At 43.8% G+C, this 26,007-nt stretch overlaps 1 protein-coding gene across 3 annotated transcripts in view; it reads left to right on the plus strand.

Moving 5' to 3' along the window:
- The window catches only part of LOC126091862 (magnesium transporter NIPA2), a 140,683-nt gene that overhangs the window by 70,968 nt on the left and 43,708 nt on the right, over positions 1 to 26,007 (plus strand). The window contains exons 1-4 of one of the 3 annotated variants that reach the window (XM_049907137.1): positions 4,196 to 4,306; positions 4,389 to 4,531; positions 4,624 to 4,746; positions 6,542 to 6,684. In XM_049907137.1, the coding sequence (XP_049763094.1) occupies positions 4,429 to 4,531; positions 4,624 to 4,746; positions 6,542 to 6,684 (369 nt within the window). In that variant the 5' untranslated portion in view covers positions 4,196 to 4,306; positions 4,389 to 4,428. Of the gene's footprint in view, positions 1 to 4,195; positions 4,307 to 4,388; positions 4,532 to 4,623; positions 4,747 to 6,541; positions 6,685 to 26,007 lie in introns of those variants that run through there. The other 2 variants (XM_049907139.1, XM_049907140.1) reach the window with 2 other exon arrangements.

Consider the following 26,007-nt stretch of genomic DNA (forward strand, 5'->3'; position numbering starts at 1 on the left):
AAACGAGTTGTATAAACTTTGTAATTTGTGGATTATATGCAGGAAATAGCTCCAGAGTGTGATGTGGGAGCTGTTAAACTGAAAATTAGTTATTCAGATTGCCTATATCAACAAATGCAATGAGGTTCTAAAATCTTGGAAGAGTGGCGTGTCTGCAGCTGATATTTACATGTCAGCTGTTGGTTAGTTTGCTATCGCAGACAGCATTTTCGTCACAGAGTGATTGTTTCCATTGTGCAAAATATATTTACGGATTCAGCATTTGGATTTCGTCTTCCTTGTATTTAACTCTTGTCACAGCTCTTAGGTCATAACTTGCACTATAACATTCTACATCTACATTTATACTCCGCAAGCCACCCAAAGGTGTGTGGCAGAGGGCACTTTACATGCCACTGCCATTACCTCCCTTTCCTGTTCCACTCGCGTTTGGTTCGCGGGAAGAACGACTGCCGGAAAGCCTCCGTGCGCGCTCGAATCTCTCTTATCTTACATTCGTGATCTCCTCAGGAGGTATAAGTAGGACGAAGCAATATATTCGATACCTCATGCAGAAACACACCCTGTCGAAACCTGGACAGCAAAGTACACCGCGATGCAGAGCGCCTCTCTTGCAGAGTCTGCCACTTGAGTTTGCTAAACATCTCCGTAACGCTATCACACTTACCAAATAACCCTGTGACGAAACGCGCCACTCTTCCTTGGATCTTCTCTATCTCTTCTGTCAACCCGACCTGGTACGGATCCCACACTGATGAGCAATACTCAAGTATAGGCTGAACGAGTGTTTTGTAAGCCACCTCCTTTGTTGATGGACTACATTTTCTAAGGACTCTCCCAATGAATCTCAACCTGGCACCCGCCTTACCAACAATTAATTTTATATGGTCATTCCAGCTCTCATGATTTTAATTGATACCGTATGGAAAACTGTGCAACTTAGAAGAATTTGTGGCGTCCTGTATGAACAGTAGCTCATGGTGCCACTACAGCAGGCCACAGGCTGTGGCACCACATTATGTACGTGTGTGAACCCGGCTTAATGTCCTGTAATTTGAAGAAACCTTTAACGTACTATTACACCTACCTCCTATTTGAAAGACAGGAAACAGTGTGTAAAGCTAACTTATAAAAATAATGAGCAGCTCCTAACAACAAAATCAACCTTTAGTACATTTCAATGTGGCGTGCCTCAAGGAAGCAAACTAGGGCCTTTTCTGTTCCTTGTATATGTAAATAACTTATTTGAACCCCAAAATTGCATGGTTGTAAGCTATGCCAATGACATATCCTTCATCAGCTGTGGCAGTGATATGCAGTCTGCAGCTAACAGTACTGAGATCAGTTTCCATACTCTGTCCACATACCTTACAGCAAACAAGCTTCTTGTAAATAAAGACAAAACGGTAATAATGAAGTTCATCCTCAGTTATAAAGCTGCCATAACTGATACTGTTTTTAAATCCCCATTGGGGATTTAATTCACATAAATTTTTGGGCATCGTTGATGAACACTTATCATGGAAAGAACATGTAGATAATATTTGCAAGAGAATCAGTAGAAATGTGTATCTCCTGAAATGGGTCTCAGCCTTCTTGGACCATGATACTTTAAGGCAAATATATTTTGGGTTGATTCATCCGCACCTTCAGTATGGTATTGAGATATGGGGTGGGGCATCAGCAGTTCATATAGATAGACTTTTTAAATTACAAAAAAAGGCAATAAGAATGGTAGCCAAGGTAAAGAAGAAGGAGCATTGTAGAGACATCTTTAGAAAATATAAAATTATTACGGTGAAATGAAATGTCGTGTGACGAGAGCCTCCCATCGGGTAGACCGTTCGCCTGGTGCAAATCTTTCGAATTGGCGCCACTTCGGCGACTTGCGCGTCGATCCGATGATGATTAGGACAACACCCAGGCCCTGAGTGGAGAAAATCTCCGACCCAGTTGGGAATCGATCCTGGGCCCTTTGGATTGACAGTCTGTCGCGCTGACTGCTTAGCTACCGAGGACGGACATTCTTACGGTGTACTCCACATATATACTGCAGACAGTCATGTTCATGAAACAAAATCCTGAATTTAATATGACAAACATTAATGTACACAACTATGATACACGGGAAGGGAAAATTTTCATAGAATTGTGACCAATAAAAAGGCACAGCCCACATGGAATGGGAACAATTTTCTACAATGCACTACCCTGTGAACTCAAGAAAGCAAATCTAAATATGCTAAAGAGTAGACTGAAGCAATTATTAATAGAGAAGTGTTGTTACTCTATAGAGGACTTTAAGTTGTAGTGCCATTTTGGAAAACAGTGTATACAGACAATGTCTCCGATCTATCACTGGTATGAAAGAATGTAATTATACACTGTATTAAGTGTGCTGTACTATTATAAATATAAGCCAAATTGTGTTACACTATAGAGGAATCTACTTGTAGTGCCCTTTTGAAAAATAGTGTATACAGACATGTGTCTGATCCATATGATGTTATGAAAGAATGTAAATACTTGACTGTATATGTGTAACGTAAGCTAAATTTTCTTGACAATGTCCGAAAACTTTTTGTTATATGGACAGGAAATAAATAAACACAAATGCATAGTAAGCATGCACGACAGGGACCATCTCACCATAATCCAGAACGAAGTCGCCTCAGTGTGCCCATTTCATCGTCACAAGACAAAGGTTCTACGCTAAACAGATCGAACGTCCTTACAGCGGCAATCGGCTGAAGAGTGTGCTCAGTCCATTGACTAATTCCAGTCGAAGGTTGACCTGTTGTCTGCCGGCCACGCAACGTTCCTGAGTGATTCTGTCTCCAAGCTTTCCTAGGAAGAATATCTCCATTTACCAGACAACTCACTGTTACTGTGGGATGATATCTCGCGTACGTGATTTTGACTTTTGTGTAGAAGAAGAAACACAGTTGAAAAGAATGTAAAATTTGGCTTACTTACTCGAAAGTGATTTTCAAACCCTACTTCGTTTCCTGTCAAATTCTTTTATTAGCGTATTTGACAAGTCCGCTGCTCGTGGTCTCGCGGTAGCGTTCTCGCTTCCCGAGCACGGGGTCTCGGGTTCGGATTCCCGGCGGGGTCAGGGATTTTTCCTGCCTCGACATGACTGGGTGTTGTTTTCTCGTCTTCATCATCATCATTCATCCCCATTACGGTCGGAGGAAGGCAATGGCAAACCACGTCCACTAGGACCTTGCCTAGTACGGCGGTGCGGGTCTCCCGCATCGTTCCCCTACGCTCCGTCACGAAGTATGGGACTTCATCATCATCACGTCTGCAATATTTTCTGTGAGGTATTTACTTTCGTTTCTAATATTTGGGGGTGGGGCCTCAGTGATACCTTCATTAACTTTTCTGTTGGCTGCTAAGCTTAATCAGTACAACCAAATTTATTTATTTATTTATTTATTTATTGAGTCCTTTGATGATATGTTGTACAGTGTACAGGATGATATTGGACTTATTACTAAGTTCAAAATGATACATATTTAAATAATCATTTTTCAACATGCTACCAATTTCAATAGTCGTAGTTCTTACAAATTACAGTAGCTTTTGTTCTTAACAGTTATTCTAGTCCAAGTATTCCTTTACTGGGTAGAAACAGTGGTACTGTAGATATTCTCTGACAGATCTTTCAAAAGCACTAATATTTTGTAAGCATTTTATACTATTTGATAGTCTATTATAGAGTTTAATACCCAGATAGCATGTACCTTTCTGATACAAACTGCTAGTGGCTGGGGGTACATGCAAGTTATATTTTATTCGAGTATTATAATCATGTATATCTTTGTTTTTTTAAGTATTATCATCATTTCCAATCATATACTTTTTTTACGTACATTAGTGTGTCAACAATAAATATACACGGTAGAAGTAGTATATTAAGTGGTTTAAATATTGGTTTGCAGGACTGTCGAGCACCACTCCCTGTCATAATCCTCACACAAATTACTTCTGTTGACACCATCTGGAAAACCGTATCATTACTAATTCCGACCGCGCGTGTGAATAATTGGCTTCTAACGCCATAATATGGGGTAGATGTGCAAGTTTTGTTCCCTGTGGAAATTAAGCGTGAGACATAGCGCTCACTTGCTGTAGCAACGAAATTGTGTACGTGTATAGGTTGGCTGTACTGCATATTCATGGCTGTGGTGGGGGAGGTGTGGCTGTCTGCTGGTTTGTGTTGTCAATGCGTGCAATTTATCGTAACATGTGATTATAGTACGTGACAGATGGAATTTTAGTGTTTGTGTAACTAAAAGTAAAGCAACAGTTTTGTTTTGTGTTTTAAATTTGGTATGTTCTACTATATGCTCTTAAATCAGAAAAGAAAATTGTTCCAGTTTGTTGACGTTTGGAGCTCATCCGTGTGTCTGGGAGAAGATGATTGAAGCTTCCGGAGAAAGGACTCTTACTGGTCATCCATATGACACCACTCAATACTACATAGGGCTAGGGCTTGCTGTTAGCTCCAGTGCTTTTATCGGTTAGTTTTAAAACTCAAGAAATTCTTAACACTGTGCTTTATTGGTGGACTGCGCCCCGCCGTTGTTGTTTTGATAAAATGCAATTTTTCAGGTTCGAGTTTTATTATAAAAAAGAAAGCACTGTTGAGATTGTCACGTTCTGGTTCAGTGCGGGCTGGCGCTGGAGGATTTGGCTATCTGAAAGAATGGCTCTGGTGGGCCGGCTTTTTGTCTAGTAAGTAACCAATAGTGTGTCAAATAACATCAAGTATAGCATATAACTTACCTGTAACTAGTTAGTTATATATAGTGTCATTAGTCTTTCCGTTTGACAGAGTTTACCTCGTAATATATTTCTTGAATGACAGTTTTACAAAAAAAGTAGTCCTAGCTGAACCACATTTTACATATCAACAGCTGGACATGTTTCAGCGTTAAACCCATTATGAACAGCCAGACAGAAAAATATACTGAATTAAGAATGATTACATGCAAATGTCAACTACTTCTAAACTATCATGCACTGTGAAATACAGCTGTTTGTACTATAGGAGAAGTAAAAACTTTCATCTTCAATAAGAACTAGCAAACTTTTTAGTGTGAAACATTTAGGAAGTACACTGTATGATAACATTGTATGTTAGTTGCCTCATTTTCATATTTGGCAATTAATATTGGCTTTATTTTGTAAAATGCAGACATACAGTTGCTGATAAATAAAATACTTTTACACCTTTATGGGTTATGTGAAGATGTCATTCAAGAAAGGTGTGATGATTCTTATTGTGGTATGCTGTACTGATATATTAACTAGAATTACTACTGTGTGCACAGTTGTCCTTGTCAGTTGAGCAGATCTGCCTGTGGACTGCCATGCTCTTACCGACTGTGGTACAGCATATGATGTTTAATTTACTGCTAATACCACACAATTCTGATGTGTCATGCTTTTGCAAATGACTTAGCAGCCTGAAATTAGGAGAATGTTTCAGATTTTTCAGTCTGTTTGGTATGGTCTTTAAGTAACTGCAGTATACCCAACAATTAGTTACTTGCTATCAGCCATGGTTAAGATTTCAGTACATTCTAGGAAACAAGTAAAAGTTCTCATTCGCAAATGACTTTTTTTATATTTCAACTATTTAGACTTGAATGCATCACCTTGATAATTGAATATAAGAAGCTGTATTTGATCACAGCTGCTTCCTTATTACTATGAATGTGGATAGAGCATTGGGATTTTGCTTTCTGGTAGCATTGATACCATCTGATATTGACTGCCCACTGCTTCAAATGGAGAAGATTTAGAAGGAAACTGTGTAATGATGGAAGTCTATTACACCTCAGTAAATACACACAGTGGAATGTTTAAGATGTGTGCAAAAGCAATTGCAAAATTTGTGATGTACGAATACTTAACTTCCATAGTGTTGTAATGTTGCACTAACTCAATATCAGAATTCCCACCAACCAAAATTTATTCCACTTCGACTTGAAGGGATACACAGACACTGAATGAAGTGAGAATTGGTGCAATAAGTTTAATCATTAAAGTACACTCTAAAAGGTGAGCTTCCAATCACCACCACATCTGCTTGTATAAGGCAGTTTTTCGCGTAACACTGCTTGCTATGCCGTCTGTGCTAATGCAAGGTGACCTCTTTAGGCTGGCTGTGGAGGTGTGCGCTATTTGATTATGCGTGTTCAGTCTATAGTTTTACAACACATAGAAACTGAATTGTGGTGATGACATGAAGAGTGACACAAAATGGGAACAACTCAGGAAATCCAGACACACTAGCTAGTGAGATTAAATAGGTATTACATTTTTGTTATGAAATTATAAATAAGTATGTTACTTCAGATATGGAATGATTGTATTCATTTTCTTATCAGTTTTGTATAGTAATGACAGGTAATATAATATGCTTACAGAATTTTCTACAGCATTTAATATGCTTTTGTTTACATGCTTTTATCTGTAAGTGAAATAAGATTACGTTTATATTTTCATTTTTGTTGTGTAACAGTGGGGGTGGGTGAGGCAGCTAATTTTGCTGCGTATGCATTTGCACCTGCCTCACTGGTAACGCCACTTGGTGCACTTAGTGTACTGGTTGCAGCAGTCCTGGCATCATATTTTCTTGGTGAAAAACTGAATCTTCTTGGCAAGGTAAGTAAGAGAAAGCATTAGTTTTCTTGCATGCACTTCTACCATTAAGAAGCTACAGATTACTTGTTCAGGTTTGTTTTAAGGCTACCAGAATATTACATTTGTTGTTCTCCTTATTTTATTCTTTTGAGAAAAAAGTTTTCATTCCATCAGTATCTGTAATATATTGAGGAGCTGCTTGCACATACAGTGTTTCAGCAGGAGCAGTGAATAATTTAGGAGATGGTAGTGTAGACCAATTTGAGTAAAACATTACATATAATGTGTCCAAATTTAATTGCTTGCAGAGATACAGCTATTAAAATGTAACAAAGTTATAGATGGTGTTTAGCAAAGACAAAGTATTAAGTTCAAACTTATTTTTTATGAATTGCACCTCTGACTTCAATTCATTTGGTGTTGTTTCTGATGTACCTCACTTTGAGTGTGGTTATTTTGCGGCATATTGATTTGCCACTATGCTATAATTATTAAGTAGTATTTATATTGAGGAAGTTCTTGCCCGCGACTGAGCAAATCTCTTTTACTTCTCCTCTTCTGCGGACTGTAATAATACTGGAAGCAAGACACTTCAGCGTAACATTAAATTTTTGAAAATAAATGCAAATAGTTTCTTCAGAGACATTCTCTGTTAATTATCAGGGAACTTCTTATACACAAGACTTTCTTAATTTTGATATAACAATGTGAATGTCAGCTTGACAGTTCTTACTAAGCCCAAAGAATGAATACATTTAAATTGTTCATTTGTTTTCTTCCCTTGCTATCGACATTATTGACTATGGCTCTTACTGCAGGTCAAATGTGCTACTCTGACCTAGGTTGAGGATCCATAGAGCATGCATGAACACCCTTGCAGGTACTTTGACTTGTGGAGTTAATGAGATGGTCATCCCCAAAAATGCATATATAGCGAATATAGTGAATCTGCACAACAGTTGCACTCTCGTAAATATTAAAACATTGTCGTTTTGTTATTTGCTAGAATCACTGATTGTCAAGGTAGACACAAGGTTATACATGCAGCTGTATGTGATGCCACATATTCCCTCACTTACACGATTGATCTCATGACAAGTTAAACAGTGGTAAATCCAGGATGGAATAATGACAATATTGTGAAGAGGATTGATTACTACTCACACCACAGCAGAGATGCTGAGTCACAGATAGGCACAACAAAAAGACGGTCAAACAAGTAAGCTTTTGGCTGGAAAGGCTTTCATCTGAATTAGACTTCCCCCCTCCCCCTCTACGCGCAGACACAAAATAACAGTCTCTAACTGCCAAGGCCTCACTAGCCAGAAACTATGGTCGTGTGTGTGTGTGTGTGTGTGTGTGTGTGTGTGTGTGTGTGTGTGTGTGCGCGTGCGCGCGCCAAGGCCTCACTAGCCAGAAACTATGGTCGCGTGTGTGTGTGTGTGTGTGTGTGTGTGTGTGTGTGTGTGTGTGTGTGTAATTCAGCCGAATGCTTACTTGTTTGACTGTCTTTTTGTTGTGCCTATCTGCGACTCATGACAGGTTACATAGACTTAAATTGCTACATATTCATTGCTACACATAAATGATATCCTTAGCAAGAGCAGTTAATATCTTGCATACAATCTCTACCTGCCACTGCCCCATGAAAGCTAAGTTTTTTTGTTAAGATTATAATAATAGGATTTTTTCTGTCTTCATTTTATAACCCTCTCAATCTCAATATTGTATTAAAAGTTTTCATTTTCCCATAAGGACAGTGTGATGAAATATACATACCAACTGGTTCTTAACCTAAACTAAATTCATTTTTTTCAGTTTGGCCTACATCGAAATATATTTTTTTTTCTATTTAGCTATTTGCACTTTTTTAATCCATTGCATTTCTCTCAGTTCACTCTAGCACACTTGGTTCCTGCTGTTGTATGTTATATATTAGTTTTATATATTTGTATCATCCTGAGTATACAGTTAAAGCTACATTTTGAATACCTAGTAATCTTAATGTTTTGTATTCAATGCTTCATATATCTCTTAAACTTTGATTATTTTAACATACAAACTTGGGTAATTTTCAATAGACCACTATTTATCTATCCTTGGCAGACCACCACAACTCGGGTATGTTTCTCCTTGCTACAGAATTGTAGTAATCTCAAAATCTTTAGTATTCTACCTCTGTAGAAACTATTTATAAGACCACTTTCCTCAGAAAGACATCTCACACCCAATTCTACTTCGATTCTCATGGAGATGGTGTCCCTATGAATAATCCTACCTTTCCTTAACACATGTGTAGGTACCCCTTCAGTGGTGCACCAACCCTGCTTTTTCCATACCACATATTATAGGGTATATATCCTGTTTGCACCTTCCTTCCCCTCCCCCCTCTATATTCATTATTTTGAAACACTGATTCCTGCTTTGCTGGTTGTAAGGATTTACTTTGTTTATATCCAGTTCTATTTTACTCCACCTTAGCCAGTAAGGATGGCAGAAGAAAGTGTAATCCTGTTGTACAGAAAATGAAACATGAAGAAATACAACACTCAAACATCATTCTACAAAATTCGCAAAGAATTTGAATCCCTTGAGGACACATGGCATACAACTGTAACCTTTCTGTGCCAGTGGCATCAAAAAATATATCCCTACAATCATTGCTGGATATGCCTGTTAACCCTCCTTCCTCACCTAACACCTGACTCAAATCTTCCTTTTCATTTCTTGTTGGTTTTACATAAATATTTAAATTCATCATTGTTTACAACCTAAAGTTTAAACTTAAATGTACAACTGAATATTTCATTTATTTTTTGTCAGTAATCTCTTAACCTACTTTTACTACTAAGTAATAATTACAAAATTCTATGTGAAAATCACACATTTAAGATAAAATTGTAGCAAATACTAATGGACCACGTAATAATTGTCTATGAAGTTCCTTTATATATGTGTCCCATCATTTAAGCTGTAACTGTTTATTAAATTTAAAAAATCAGTCTCGGATACATTGTTGAGCTATAATGCTTGATGAAGAGATGTGTAAACAGATAAAGCAAGATTTTATTGAAACTTTTGTTCAACTAAAAGTATCCACACTTTCCTGCAATGTTGTCAAAGTAGGAAATTAAGTTTATAATTTGACTGAATCCGTGCCTTGTACCAAAATCTTAAGTCTGAAGTTTGTTTGGAATCTTTATCTATTTTGATGGAGTATTATAACTAGATCAGACCATTCAAGTACATAAGAACGTAACTTGCGTTTTATATTCAGGAGTGTGGCTTCTGATTCTAGTAAATTTGTATTTATTTCTAATTTTTCTTGGTGAGAATTGGTAATGTGTTGACCTATCTTGGTATTTGAAGTGTCTAATTTGACCTTTGTTTCAGCAATAGCTTATTCAACCTCAGTACCCTGAGCCTTTATCCTCACTTTAAAGTCAGAATTTGTCTGACCTGTCAAATCACTTGTTGATGTAGTTTAATATTTGTCAGCAAGAACCTTCAACATCACCTCTTTTCTTCTGGTCAGCTCTAGCATATAATTAAACAATAATCAGTTTACTAACACTCTTCTCCAATCAACAGCTTTCAAAGTATGGGTTACACTCTTCAAAATATGTTTAGAAACACAAGTCAACAATTATGTAGAACACACGCCTTCACCAACAAAAATAATTTGGCTTCTATATGCCTCAATGTGCTTAGTTGAGTTCACAGCATGGAGATGACGAGCCAGGTCACTGCACTCAGTGGGACCATATTGTTGTAGACTGGTAAGCAACTGCCATTGATACTGCTAATTGCTGCTTGTTGCTGGTGACCCGTTGAACAAGGTTGTCATCCTTTTTAATGTCAGCCACCAGTCTTCCAACTAACGGACTTAATGATCTTTTGCTCCTATCTTTTGCCAATAACTTTTTTACTTATTGACAGAGTTATTCCTTCTTAAATTATTGACTTCCTCTTGCATATATTTAGCTACACAGTCCCTCTTCACATTCTGTCGTTGTCTCAGTTGTCACTGACAGCTACTACTTTTCAGTAAATCTTCAGTCAAAATTCCTAATTCTTCTTGAATAATTACCATCTGCTAGTTATTAGCATTTTCGTAAATTTTATTCAATTCCAGCGATAAATTTTGAGAGTCCTGTCACCAGGGTGCCAGAATATAATGTCCCAATATCCCTTGGTGTGTGAGCTTATTTTTGGGCTTATTAATTTTCCACTAAGCTATAGTTATTGAATGGTATTTAATTGAAGGTCTAGACCATGACTGTGCAAATTCTTGGACTACAACTCGTCTGCAGTGTTGATTAATGCTGGAAGTGAGGTGCTTTAACAGAACATCAAATACTTTGAAATGAATACAAAGAGTTCTATCAAAGACATTCTCCATATAACATCTGAAAACAATACAGTAAATTCTTGTACACAAGACTTCCTTAACGCAAGAAGGCCACATATCTTACCCTCTCCAGACCTGACAAAAAAATACAAATGTCAACTTGACATTTCTTAGTATGCCCAGAGAATAAATACATTTAAACTTTTCTTTGTATTCTTCCATTGCTATCAAAATCATTGACTGGCTTTTGCCCCCGGGTGGATGTGCTTCTTTGACCAGGGGTGATAACAATCTATGGAGCATCCAGAAATGTTCCCCACAGATAGTTTAATTTGCGAAGTTTATGCAGTTGTCATCTGACCTCAGAGACACTCTTTATCCCTCAAGATGACTCGCCAAGTATGAAGTACCTAACCAATATGCTCAACAGTTACACTTACCTAAATGTTAAATCATTCTCTTGTTTTAAAGTTTGTATCATCCGTTGGCAAGGCAGACATAGTGCTACACATAACTTTACATCATCACCTCTAGCTCTTCTGAAGTTCTCTTTGAATTCTTTCATGATGGCACCACTATTCACAATCTGAGCACTCTGTCTCTAGTGTTTACTTTTTCTTTGAAGACTTTGCTTTTCAACCACCCTATGGGCAAAACTCTAGGGGTGTAAGGTCCAGGGACCGTGGTGGCTAAGAAACATGGCCATTTCTGCCAGTCCATCTCCCAGGAAACATTAGGTTTAGGTGATGTCAACTGGATGACTAGAATGCACAAAGATCAATGCTGGAAGCTTGTTTTCTGGAAAGTTTAGGTAATGGGTCCCTGTAAGATGATGTACTAATACAACAGGCCCAACCGACTGATTGTCTGTCATACCACACCACACATTTACAGAGAAATGTTCTTGAAAATGTGTCTCAACATACTTGTGGGTTTTTGTTGGGCCACTGACGGAAGTTAAGAGTGTTGATACCGTTTTGAGTAAAAATGGCTTCATCAGTAAACAGTATTAATTAGATTACACCACATTTTCTCCATTAGCTAACAACAATATTTCAATTTTCTACCTTCACATCCTTCTTGAACATGTTGGCTCTACTGTGAGTGCTAAAGATAGAGGCTGTGCATGCATAATGTACACTAAATTCTGGTGTGTGGAATACGTATACATATAGAAATACACTCCTGGAAATGGAAAAAAGAACACATTGACACCGGTGTGTCAGACCCACCATACTTGCTCCGGACACTGCGAGAGGGCTGTACAAGCAATGACCACACGCACGGCACAGCGGACACACCAGGAACCGCGGTGTTGGCCGTCCAATGGCGCTAGCTGCGCGGCATTTGTGCACCGCCGCCGTCAGTGTCAGCCAGTTTGCCGTGGCATACAGAGCTCCATCGCAGTCTTTAACACTGGTAGCATGCCGCGACAGCGTGGACGTGAACCGTATGTGCAGTTGACGGACTTTGGGCGAGGGCGTATAGTGGGCATGCGGGAGGCCGGGTGGACGTACCGCCGAATTGCTCAACACGTGGGGCGTGAGGTCTCCACAGTACATCGATGTTGTCGCCAGTGGTCGGCGGAAGGTGCACGTGCCCGTCGACCTGGGACCGGACCGCAGCGACGCACGGATGCACGCCAAGACCGTAGGATCCTACGCAGTGCCATAGGGGACCGCACCGCCACTTCCCAGCAAATTAGGGACACTGTTGCTCCTGGGGTATCGGCGAGGACCATTCGCAACCGTCTCCATGAAGCTGGGCTACGGTCCCGCACACCGTTAGGCCGTCTTCCGCTCACGCCCCAACATCGTGCAGCCCGCCTCCAGTGGTGTCGCGACAGGCGTGAATGGAGGGACGAATGGAGACGTGTCGTCTTCAGCGATGAGAGTCGCTTCTGCCTTGGTGCCAATGATGGTCGTATGCGTGTTTGGCGCCGTGCAGGTGAGCGCCACAATCAGGACTGCTTACGACCGAGGCACACAGGGCCAACACCCGGCATCATGGTGTGGGGAGCGATCTCCTACACTGGCCGTACACCACTGGTGATCGTCGAGGGGACACTGAATAGTGCACGGTACATCCAAACCGTCATCGAACCCATCGTTCTACCATTCCTAGACCGGCAAGGGAACTTGCTGTTCCAACAGGACAATGCACGTCCGCATGTATCCCGTGCCACCCAACATGCTCTAGAAGGTGTAAGTCAACTACTCTGGCCAGCAAGATCTCCGGATCTGTCCCCCATTGAGCATGTTTGGGACTGGATGAAGCGTCGTCTCACGCGGTCTGCACGTCCAGCACGAACGCTGGTCCAACTGAGGCGCCAGGTGGAAATGGCATGGCAAGCCGTTCCACAGAACTACATCCAGCATCTCTAAGATCGTCTCCATGGGAGAATAGCGCATTGCTGCGAAAGGTGGATATACACTGTACTAGTGCCGACATTGTGCATGCTCTGTTGCCTGTGTCTATGTGCTTGTGGTTCTGTCAGTGTGATCATGTGATGTATCTGACCCCAGGAATGTGTCAATAAAGTTTCCCCGTCCTGGGACAATGAATTCACGGTGTTCTTATTTCAATTTCCAGGAGTGTATTTTGTGTGTTTCTTGAAGGATTATGTTATACCAACTGAATAATGACTTTTACTTCATCCACACTCTGTTCATTTGCAGTTCCACTCATTCCCCATCTATTGGGCGAGGACATCATCCTGGGTGCATTTTCCTCCATCCACTATGCAGTGTCACTTTCTGCACTGACAATGACCATGGACTCCTTGCACCTCATATCCAGCACAGTAGCCAGTCCATTGTGGTGGGGCTGCCATGTACCCTGTTCGTTGTGGCCCCCTGACTACACAGGGATTGCTTTGTTGATGCCTGCACTGTTAACTCCCCATGTATGCCAAGGAGTAGATGGCCATCATCCTGGGGCATTGGGACTCCTGTCAATGGCCATCCTGCCAGGTGGCGTTTGCGGCAGTTGGGTGATGCCCGTGGGGAGGGCCCCCTGGTCGGCACGGTGGATGACACGCCGTGGAGTGTACATCATCATCTCTTGATGTTGGCCCAACACCAGCAGTCTCAAAGCAGTTGAGGTCTAACTACAATGTGAAGAAGTACAACCCCAAATCGTTCCCTTCCCTGGCTACACCATGAGAGGAATGCCAGGCTAAGGATGGCAGCAGATCTTATTTGACCCTGTACCTTGCATGTACGAGAGCTGATTGGGCAGCCTTCAGTTCGATGAAGCCTCAGTCTTGTGTGGAGCATTTAGAGGACATGTTTGGGGAAATGGAGGGATTGTCCAAAATGTGATCAGGGTCAGTCTTGATAAAAACAGCATCCTCTGCCCAGTCACAGGCACTACTCGCCTGTGACAAGCTGGGGAATGTTTGTGTTTCCATCACGCCCCATAAGAGCTTAAATATGGTCCAGGGTATTATATTTCACAGGGATCTTCTTTTGCAGTCTGATGACGAGCTGCATGCCAACTTAGAGCAGCGAGATGTTCATTTCGTCCTGCGCGTACATAGGGATCCAAAGGATAATCAGGTAGCCACCGGTGCCTTAATCTTGGCCTTTGAGGATGTAATCTTGGCCTTTGAGGATGATACATTACCCAAGAAGGTCAAGGTGATGGTATACTGATGTGATGTCAAGCCATATATCCCTCCCCCGATGCGGTGCTTTAAGTGCTGGAAGTTCGGGCATATATCTTCCCGCTGTACTTCCAGCGTCATATGTCGTGACTGTGGACGTCCATCACATCCCAATACTTCATGTGCCCCACCTCCCATCTGTGTCAGCTGCGGAGAGCACCATTCCCCTTGCTCACCATACTGCAGGATTCTCCAGTAGGAACGGAAAATCATGGAATACAAGACTCTGGACCAACTGACCTATACTGAGGATAAGAGGAAATTTGAATGCCTACATCCTGTACCTATGACATTCTTAAGCTACCTCTACAAGAACCGTTCTAGCCCTATCTGTTCTGCCAATTCCATTCGCCGGTCAGAGCCGTAAGACTTCACTTGCCACCTTGGTGGTGGGGAGCACTTCTTTCCATGTTGCTCCCGCACCACCAACCTCGGGAGCACTGTCCCCCACCAACCATCGGACACATCAGACCCCACTTCCCAGCTGACGAAGTGTAGTTCTTCTTCGGCTCCTCTCACTAGGAAGGGGTCCCTTGGGTCCGTTCCTTATGAGGTTTATACTAGTGGGAAAGATGACACATGCCAGTGACTGAAGTGCCCAAAAGCAGCTAGTTGTAGGGCTTCATGATCCTCCTCAGTCCCAGAGACTGAATCAGTGAAGCCCTCCCAACAGTGAGAGAAATCTAAAAAGACCGCCAAGAACAAGGAAGTTGCGGTGGCTCCCACACCACCGCTACCTACAAACTCTGCATCTGAGGATGAGGTGGAGATTCTGGCGTCCAGTGAGGACCTAGATCTCACCAGGCCCTCAGACACAATGGATATAGACAGTTCAGGTACTAAGTCAGTGGCAGCAGGTGACCCTGAGATGTAAACTGCCTCCTTGTATGTTCATGCCTTCCCAGCCTCACATTCACATCATCCTGCAGTGGAATTGCACCAGTTTTTTCCACCGCCTGGCTGAGTTAAGGCAACTGTTAAGCTTTACACCTGCTTTTTGCAATGCCCTCCAGAAAATCTGGTTCCCGGCAATGCAAACCCTTGCCCTCTGCAGCTATAGGGGATATTACAAGAACTGTAGCGACTATAATCAAGTGCCAGGTGGAGTTTGTGTCTATGTCCTGAACTCAGTATGTAGTGAAACTGTGCTCCTTCAAACCCCTCTTGAAGCTGTGGCTGTCAGGATAAGGGTGACACAGGAAATAACTGTCTGCAACATATATCTTCCTCCAGATGGTGCAATACCTCTGCACATATTGACTGCATTGATTCATCAACTCTCTAAACCTTTTCTACTTCTGGGAGATTTTCCTTGTGGGGTGGCATCGTGCTTACTGGCCGAAGTAGAAATGTCGAAAATTTACTGTCTCAACTCGACCTCTGCCTCTTAAATACTGGGTCCCCCCACACTTGGCCATTGATTTATCCCTCTGCACCCCAGGATTTCTCCCATCTGTCCACCGGAGAGCTCATGATGACTTGTGTGGTAGTGACCACTTTCCCATCTTCCTGTCACTCCCTTGGTGCCAATCCCCTGGACGTCAACCCAGATGGGCTTTAAACAGGGCGGACTGGGAAGCTTTCACCACTGCTGTCACCGTTGAATCTCTCCCATATGGTATCATTGATGTGGTGGTTGAGCAAGTCATTGGAACGATCGTTTCTGCAGTGGAAAATGTGATCCCTTATTCTTTAGGGTGCCCCCGGTGAAAGTCAGTACCTCGGTATTCACCGGAAATCGCTGAGGCAATTAAAGAGCATCGGCGAGCTCTACAGCGATATAAGCAGCACCCTTCCCTAGAGCACTTAATAGCTTTTAAGCGGCTCCATGCCCGCGTTTGCCAGCTTATAAAAAGATGAAAACAGGAGTGTTGGGAGAGGTATGCGTTGACCTTTGGGTGCCATATGTCACCTTCCCACGTCTGGACGAAGATCAGATGTTTTTGTGGGTACCAGACCCCAACAGGTGTCCCAGGAATTAACATCAGTGGTGGATTATCTACCGAGGCACATGCGGTTGCCGAGCACTTTGCTGAGCACTATGCTCGATCTTATCTTCTGCATCAGAGAATTACCGCCCAGCCTTTCGCGCACTCAAATGGTGAGCAGAAGGGAAAGTCCTCTCGTTCGCTACACACCACAGTGAACCCTATAATGCCCCGTTTACAAAGTTGGAACTCCTTAGCGCCCTTGCTCATTGCCCCGACACAGCTCCTGGGCCAGATCGGATCCACAGTCAGATGATTAAACATCTCTTGTCCGACTACAAGTGACGTCTCCTCGTCATCTTCAACCGGATCTGGTGTGATGGCGTCTTTCCATCGCAATGGCAGGAGAGCACCATCATTCCTGTGCTCAAACATGGTAAAAACCCACTTGATGTGGATATCTATTGGCCCATCAGCCTTTTTAAGTTGCTAGAATGTATGGTGAGTTGGTGGTTGTGTTGGGTCCTGGAGTCACGTGGCCTACTGACTGCATGCCTTAATGACTACCCACTCACTGTAGTGGAGACATCGATTATTAGGACTGGTTTTTGACACCCGATTGACTTGGCTACCTCATCTTCGTCAGCTTAAGTAGAAGTGCTGGCAGCACCTCAAAGTCCTCCACTGCCTGAGCAACACCAACTGGGGTGCAGATCGTTCTACGCTGCTGCAGATCTACAGAGCCCTTGTTCAATCCTGCCTTGCCTACGGGAGTCTGGTTTATGGTTTGGTGACACCCTCAGTGTTGAGTTTACTCGACCTAGTGCACCACTGTGGCATTCGACTAGCGATGGGAGCTTTGAGGATGAGTCCGATGACCAGCATCCTGATGGAGGCTGGTGTCCCTCCATTGAAGGTTAGGTGTGCACAACTGCTTGCCAGTTAAGTTGCACGCATTCGTAGTTCTCCTGAGCATCCGAATTACCATCTCATTTTCCCAACCACTCCAGTCCATCTCCCGCACTGGCAGCCCAGGTCAGGGCTTACGAGTGTGGCTCGTGTCCGATCCCTTCTGTCTGAACTGGAGTCCTTCCCTCTACCACCTCTCCTTGAGGTCCATTCACGTACACCTCCATGTTGTAAACCTAGGCCGAAGCTTCGCCTGGACCTTTCGCATGGCCTTAAGGACTCAGTTAACACCGTGGCTCTCTGCTGTCACTTCCTATCGATTATTGACATGTTCTGGGGCTCTGAAATGGTTTACACTGACGGCTTGATGGCTGATGGTCATGTTGGCTTCGCCTACGTTCACAGAGGCCATATTGAACAGCATTTCTAGCCCGATGGCTGCAGTGTATTCAGTGCAGAGCTGGTGGCCATATCTCGTGCACTCGATTACATCCATTCGTGCTCTGGCGAGTCATTTCTTCTCTGTGCTGACTCCTTGAGCAGCTTACAAGCTATCGACCAGTGCTACCCTCGCCATTCTTTGGAGCGACCATTCAGGAGTCCATATATGCCCTGGAATGGTCCAGTTGTTCTGTGGTGTTTGTCTGGACCCCAGGACATGTCAGCATCCCAGGCAATAAACTTGCTGACAGGCTACCCAAACAGGCTACATGGAAACCACTTATGGAGATCAGCATTCCTATAACTGACCTGCTTTCTCTATTACACTGCAAGGTTTTTTGGCTTTGGGAGACGGAACGGCATAGCAGTACACATAACAAATTGTGTGTCATTAAGGAGACTAAGAATTTGTGGAAGTCTTCCATGTGGGCCTCGTGCAGGGACTCTGTGGTTTTCTGCCGGCTCCACATCAGCCACTCTTGGGTCACCCATGGCTCTCTCCTGCACTGTGAAGACCCATCTCAGTGTCGGTGCGACGCTCTGTTGACAGTGGCCCATATTCTGTTGTGCTGTCCTACTTTGGCTGCCCTGCGACAAAATCTTTGGTTACCAGATACCTTGCCATTAATTTTAGCTGACAGTGCCTCCTCAGCAGATTTAGTTTTATGTTTTATGTGTGGGGGGGGGTTTATGTTTCTATTTAAGTTTTAGCACATGCCCTTTGTCCCTCTGTGTCTTCCACCCTAGTGATTTAGGCTGGAGGTTATAATGTGTTGCAGAGTGGCTGGTTTCTCCTTTTCCTTCTCATGGTCAGCCAGCCATGGTAATCTGCTTTCTTGTTTTAATCTGTTCTACCGGTTTCTAGCTTCTCTCAGTGGTTTTCTTGTCCTCTTTTGTTCCTTGTAGTGTTTGTTGCCTTTCTGTCATTCTTGTGGTCTTTTCTTCCTTTCGGTACTATGCTGTACGTCCCGTTTCTTTTCTTCCTTCCCCCCCTCTCACCCCCCTCTCACCCCCCTCTCACCCCCCTCTCACCCCCCTCTCACCCCCCTCTCACCCCCCTCTCACCCCCCTCTCACCCCCCTCTCAGCCCCCTCTCAGCCCCCTCTCAGCCCCCTCTCAGCCCCCTCTCAGCCCCCTCTCTCCCACCGCTCTCCCTCTCCCCCCTCTCCCCCTCTCCCCCTCTCCCCCCTCTCCCCCTCTCCCCCCTCTCCCCCTCTCCCCCTCTCCCCCCTTCCCCCCTCTCCCCCTCTCCCCCTTCCCCCCTCTCCCCCTCTCCCCCCTGTCCCCCCTCTCCCCACTCTCACCCCTCTCCCCACTCTCACCCCTCTCCCCACTCTCACCCCTCTCCCCACTCTCACCCCTCTCCCCACTCTCACCCCTCTCCCCACTCTCACCCCTCTCCCCACTCTCACCCCTCTCCCCACTCTCACCCCTCTCCCCACTCTCACCCCTCTCCCCACTCTCACCCCTCTCACCCCTCTCACCCCTCTCACCCCTCTCACCCCTCTCACCCCTCTCTCCCCACTCTCCCCACTCTCCCCACTCTCCCCACTCTCCCCACTCTCCCCACTCTCCCCACTCTCCCCACTCTCCCCACTCTCCCCACTCTCCCCACTCTCCCCACTCTCCCCACTCTCCCCACTCTCCCCACTCTCCCCACTCTCCCCACTCTCCCCACTCTCCCCACTCTCCCCACTCTCCCCACTCTCCCCACTCTCCCCACTCTCCCCACTCTCCCCACTCTCCCCACTCTCCCCACTCTCCCCACTCTCCCCACTCTCCCCACTCTCCCCACTCTCCCCACTCTCCCCACTCTCCCCACTCTCCCCACTCTCCCCACTCTCCCCACTCTCCCCACTCTCCCCACTCTCCCCACTCTCCCCACTCTCCCCACTCTCCCCACTCTCCCCACTCTCCCCACTCTCCCCACTCTCCCCACTCTCCCCACTCTCCCCACTCTCCCCACTCTCCCCACTCTCCCCACTCTCCCCACTCTCCCCACTCTCCCCACTCTCCCCACTCTCCCCACTCTCCCCACTCTCCCCACTCTCCCCACTCTCCCCACTCTCCCCACTCTCCCCACTCTCCCCACTCTCCCCACTCTCCCCACTCTCCCCACTCTCCCCACTCTCCCCACTCTCCCCACTCTCCCCACTCTCCCCCCTCTCCCCCCTCTCCCCCCTCTCCCCCCTCTCCCCCCTCTCCCCCCTCTCCCCCCTCTCCCCCCTCTCCCCCCTCTCCCCCCTCTCCCCCCTCTCGCACCCCTCGCCCCATCCCCTCGCCTTCGCCCTTCCCCGCCCCCCACCCCCTGCACCACCCTCGCCTCTCCCCTTCGCCCTTCCCCGCCCCCCCCGCCCCCTGCCCCACCCCTTGCCTCTCCCCTTCGCCCTTCCCCGCCCCCCGCCCCCTGCCCCACCCCTCGCCTCTCCCCTTCCCCCCTCCCTCTCCGCCCTCTCCGCCCTCTCCGCCTCCCTTCCTACCTCTCCCCCTATTCCTACACTTCTTCCCTTCTCTCTCCATCTTCCTGTTCCTCCCCCCACCCCTCTTTCTCCGCTCTTATATGCTCTTTCCTCTCACAAGGGAACCTCCCCATCGCACCCCCCTCAGATTTAGTTATAAGTTGGCACAGTGGATAGGCCTTGAAAAACTGAACACAGATCAATCGAGAAAACAGGAACAAGTTTTGTGGAAATATGAAAAAAATTAGCAAAATATACAAACTGAGTAGTCCATGTGCAAGATATGCAACATCAAGGACAAATGTGAGTTGAGAAGCGCCGTGGTCCCGTGGTTAGCGTGAGCAACTGTGGATCGAGAGTTCCTTGGTTCAAGTCTTCCCTCAGGTGAAAATTTTAATTTCCTTATTTTCCCAAAGTTATGGTCTGTCTGTTCGTTCATTGACGTCTCTGTTCACTGTAATAAGTTTAGTGTATGTGTTAAGCGACCACACCGCAAAACCGTGCGATTAGTAGACGAAAGGACGTGCCTCTCCAATGGGAACCGAAAACATTTGATCGCAAGGTCATAGGTCATCCAATTCCTCCACAGGAAAACACGTCTGATATATTCTATACGACACTGGTGACGGCATGTGCGTCACATGACAGGAGTATGTCGTCGACCCACCTGACTTGTAAACCTGGCGAATGGTTAAAAAGATTCTTCTACCTTGCCCAATTTAGGTTTTCTTGTGGATGTGATAATTACTCCCAAAAAAGTGATGAAAACATAACAGTTTGTCAGGGACGGACGGACAGATAATAATTGTCTGAAAATAAAAAATCAAACTTTTCACTCGAGGGAAGACTTGAACCAAGGACCTCTCGTGCCCCATCTGCTCACGCTAACCACTGGACCACAGCGCTCCTGAGCTCACATTCTCCTTGATGTTGTCTACCTTGCGCGTGGACTACTTGGTTTGTATATTTTGCTTACTTTTTTCATAGTTCCACACAACTTCTTCCTGTTTTCTCAGTTGATCTGTGTCAGTTTTTCAAGGCCTATCTACTGTGCCAACTTATAACTAAATCTGAGGGTGGTGGGATGGAGAGGTTCCCTTGTCAGGATTTTCTTGCTCCTGCCTTGCAGTACCCTGCTGTACCCTCCTTGCCTTGAACATCCTTACCACATCAGCCCAACTAACTGCTCTCAATAATCATTGTTGCTGCTGCTTCTGTGTGCGAGTGTGTGTGTGTGTGTGTGTGTGTGTGTGTGTGTGTGTGTGCGCGTGTGCGTGTGCGTGTGTGTGCGCGTGTGCGTGTGCGTGTGCGTGTGCGTGTGCGTGTGCGTGTGCGTGTGCGTGTGCGTGTGCGTGTGCGTGTGCGTGTGCGTGTGCGTGTGCGTGTGCGTGTGCGTGTGCGTGTGCGTGTGCGTGTGCGTGTGCGTGTGCGTGTGCGTGTGCGTGTGCGTGTGCGTGTGCGTGTGCGTGTGCGTGTGCGTGTGCGTGTGCGTGTGCGTGTGCGTGTGCGTGTGCGTGTGCGTGTGCGTGTGCGTGTGCGTGTGCGTGTGCGTGTGCGTGTGCGTGTGCGTGTGCGTGTGTCCCCATCCTTCCTACTAAAAAAAGAGCCAGAGTTTGAAACCTAGTGTTCACTGTTTACTGTAATGTATGTCTGCATGCCCCATGTCTGCTCCATCGGTGAGTGTTTGCATCTTCCTTATTTTATGTATTCTTACTAATCCCTTTGTAACATCATATATTTATAGAGTCCCATTCTTTCTTTTTGTCAGATCATGTTATGTCATGATAGTGGAGGTATAGTGTTACATGCCTTGTTAGTTAATTTCATGCCCTAAAGATTGTATTCATGATGAATATTATGATAAAAATAAAAACGAATAAAACATTGCAGAGGCAATTAAAATATTTTATGTGGCTACATGATAGCCATTTAATTATTAATAAATGGCTGCTTAGATCTAGTCAAGAATTCTTCAACAGTATGGAAGTTGTTGTTAAGGAGGAAACTTTAATTTACATTCGAAAACTCTCCTCCTATCAGACATCTTATTTTTGTGGGCAAATTGTCAAATAATTTAATAGCTGCGTATTTTATGACTTTGTGGCAAAGTTAGGTTCACTATGGGGAAGTGCAGATCATTTTTCATTCTAGTTATGTGTTTGTAAATGTATCTGTTATCTTTAAACTGCAATGGATTGTTCGCAGCAAATTTTGTCTAGTCTAGGTTAGGGCCTTTGCCCATCATAGAGGCGTTTCTCTACTCCTCAGTTTCACTTAGCCAGTGAGAGGATACTTCCACATAGCCAACAAGAACTGAGAAAAAAGGCAATGAATTTCTAGTGCTGAAATCAAAATCGTTCTCTACTTTGTTGTTGACATAAATATTTGACATATTTTTTTCTGAATATGTCACAAATTACAAGGTTGTGGTTAGGTTGGGACCTAATAGGACAGCTTAAATTAATCCGAGTGAAATGAGCAGTTATTACAATTACAATCTTGGTTGTCATAAATGTTTGACTGTTTGTTTCTTCCACATAAATTAATATATCTGAGGTTGGGATTTCTTGACGCACAGATGTGACAGTATTCATCTGTCCACTGCTCTCTCATTGGCTGTACAGTACAAGCAGCTGTCGCACCACTTTCTGTTCCCACCATGCCTCATGGCAAGTGCTGACAACATTGCTGCGCAAAATGTATATATGCCACTGGCCCTGATCTAGATTTTTATCCAAATTTTATCAGTGGATAAATGTATCATGAAATTGCCGTTACAGTTTCCAGTTGCTTAACAGTCACCTGCAAGATGTATGTGTGTGAGTCATATACTCAGCCATAATTACATTGTTGTATGCAATGAATACTTTTTGCCAAAGTGAGGCGTTGTCCCAGAATAGTGTCCCACAGAAGATTGAAGATAGACACCACACATTATCCTTAATGCAAATTTCTGTGCAATTAATACTCTGTCTAAATAGATTTGACCCAAATGATTGTTCAGTGAGACATTAATCACTCACATAAGATACTTATTTACTGAAATTTTCATAAGTAACTGATTTGTAATTTATAGAAGATGGTAGTGTTGAAGATGTCTTTCAGAATCCATAAATTTACGAGGAGACAGAATGGCTGGCCAGTATTTACTTCCAAGAATCTGTTCCAGCTACTGCCAATGAACATGTTTAAAAGCTTACAAAACTGTGCCTAGCTCTCAGAACTGTTAGTTGTTTCCACAGGGAGGAAACGAGGATAACGTGGGGAAGGCTGGAAAAGATAGGCAGGCCCCTCAGATCCCTGGATTGATAGTTATTCACCTGTCATGAGGATGAAGGGTACACAAAGAAGTTCTATATTGTTGAATGAGAGGAACAAAGTCTTTTGGAAGATATGTAGAATTTAATGGCCACAGGGAATTGGAAACTGCCTGACATCCGCTCCCTGTATTAATGCACTGCATGGAGATTAACAATTTTTATACCAGTATATGTGTATATGCAGACATATTTCTGTGCCTTCCATGCTTAGAGAGGTGAACATATAAGGAAAATACCATTAAAGAGTTTTAAAGGCCCATTTGTCTGTCTAAAATGGGTGCCACTGTAATGTTCCTGCTCACAATCAAGATGTGAAAATTTAGTCCAAACACGAAATATTACTTTATTATCCATTACAAATCCTGAAGAAATCAAGGGTGAAATTCATTGTAGTTCATGTTTGTACATTGCAGAGGTTCTGGTTTCATTGCTTTCTTGGATTATGCAAAATTCTTTAGCAATTCTTGCATGTTGCCATTTTGAAATAAAAAAATCCAACACAAATGTACTGATAATTTTCACTATTTATGCATTCCAATTTATTGCAAGTGACTCTCACTGCATACTGATTCATATTAACAACTCTCTGTAACAACGAACGGCTTTGACCTGGCACTAGCCTTTATACAACAAAGAGTTACTTGTGGTACTTACAGCATTGTTATGTAAAACATTAATTACACAGTCCAGTCACATTAATGTAACAACCACTAATATTTAATGTCAACACGCAATAAGGGTATATAAAGTGTGCCAGGAGGGAATTTGGGAAACAGTGCAGCTGTTGTCGAAATGCGGAAAAGGAGCGATTTATCTGATGTCCGAAAGGGCATGATTGTTGGCTTTTGGTGCAAGCACGGAAGCATTACTGGATTGGCTAAGTATATAAACTATTCGCATGCTGTCTTGATTAAAGTATACTATGCATAGGAAAATGGCACTATCCAAAACAGGCACCGAGACAAGTGTGGTGTGGTGGCTGTGGTGAATTGACATGCAACTGTAAGCAGCCGACTACACAGATGAACTGAGGGGGCTGCCAACAGTGTCTCCTCAATGACTGTTGAGCGAACATAGTTGCATAAGGGCCTCCACAGTAAGTGTCCGGTTCATGCACCCGTGCCAACTGCTGTTCATCAGCGAAGAAGGTTGGAACTGGCACACCAGTACTGCAACTGGACATCCACTGAGTGGTTACAAGTGGTGTTTTCAAATGAATCATGTTTTGTGCTCTATTAGACAGATGGCAAACATCCTGCAACAATTGTGCAAGTGTCTAGGTGAAATATGCTCACTATTTTTATTATATACTGTATTTGGCATATTTCGTGTCAGTACCTTTTCCGTGAAATGTTTACAAGACGAAATTTGTCTTGGCTTCAGTCATCTAGTGGAAGTATGATTCCACAATGCAGTTTCGTCGGCTGCAGAAATGATCTGGTTCAATGCGTTTGCCTCATTTTTGGTGCTTCAAATGCCATTTCTTCGAATGTGGTTTCTTCTTAAAGTTTATATAAAAAAAGTAGTAACATAATTCATTTTTCCTGTTCAATAGCAAATTATTATGACGGCGACCTGCACATTGTTTCACTGTCAACACACACCAAGAGTTCACTGCCGACTGACTACAGTCAAAGATGACTCCAGCGTCAAAGACATTTTACACAACACACAAGCTTCCACTTGTAACCAGTCTCTTTGATATTCTTCGTCATATCTACATATTATTAATCAATATGCTGTCACTCTCAAAAATATAAGTAAATTAGCATAAAATACGGCAAATTACAATTCACAAACAAACATTCTGACAAAAAATATAAGAAAACATTGACAACTTCCCTCATTAGATTTGGTATCGACAAACCCAGTAGAAAATAACCCATCTCCCAGATCCATTACATAGGCCAGAGGAGGGAGCATTATGTAATGAGGAATGTTTTTGTGGCATCTCCTGGGTGATCTAGTCTTTCTGGAGAAAGCACAATGGATCAATGAAAGTATGCATCTCTACTTGGGGACCACATCCACCCCAGCTTGCCGTTGGTTTTTTTCCCCAGCATGATGGCATCTACCAGCAGGGCAGTGCAACGTATTACACAGCTCACACTGTACACGCATGATTCAGAGAGTACCAGGATGAGTTTACCATATTCCTGCGGCCACAAAATTCCCTGGATTTAAACCCAATGGAGAATCTGCATGACCTACCTCTATTGATGTGTTCATACCATGAATCCTCAATTGAGAAACCTAGTACATCTGCTCA

This window comes from Schistocerca cancellata, chromosome 7 (genome assembly GCF_023864275.1).
Source record: "Schistocerca cancellata isolate TAMUIC-IGC-003103 chromosome 7, iqSchCanc2.1, whole genome shotgun sequence".
Classification (NCBI taxonomy): domain Eukaryota; kingdom Metazoa; phylum Arthropoda; class Insecta; order Orthoptera; family Acrididae; genus Schistocerca; species Schistocerca cancellata.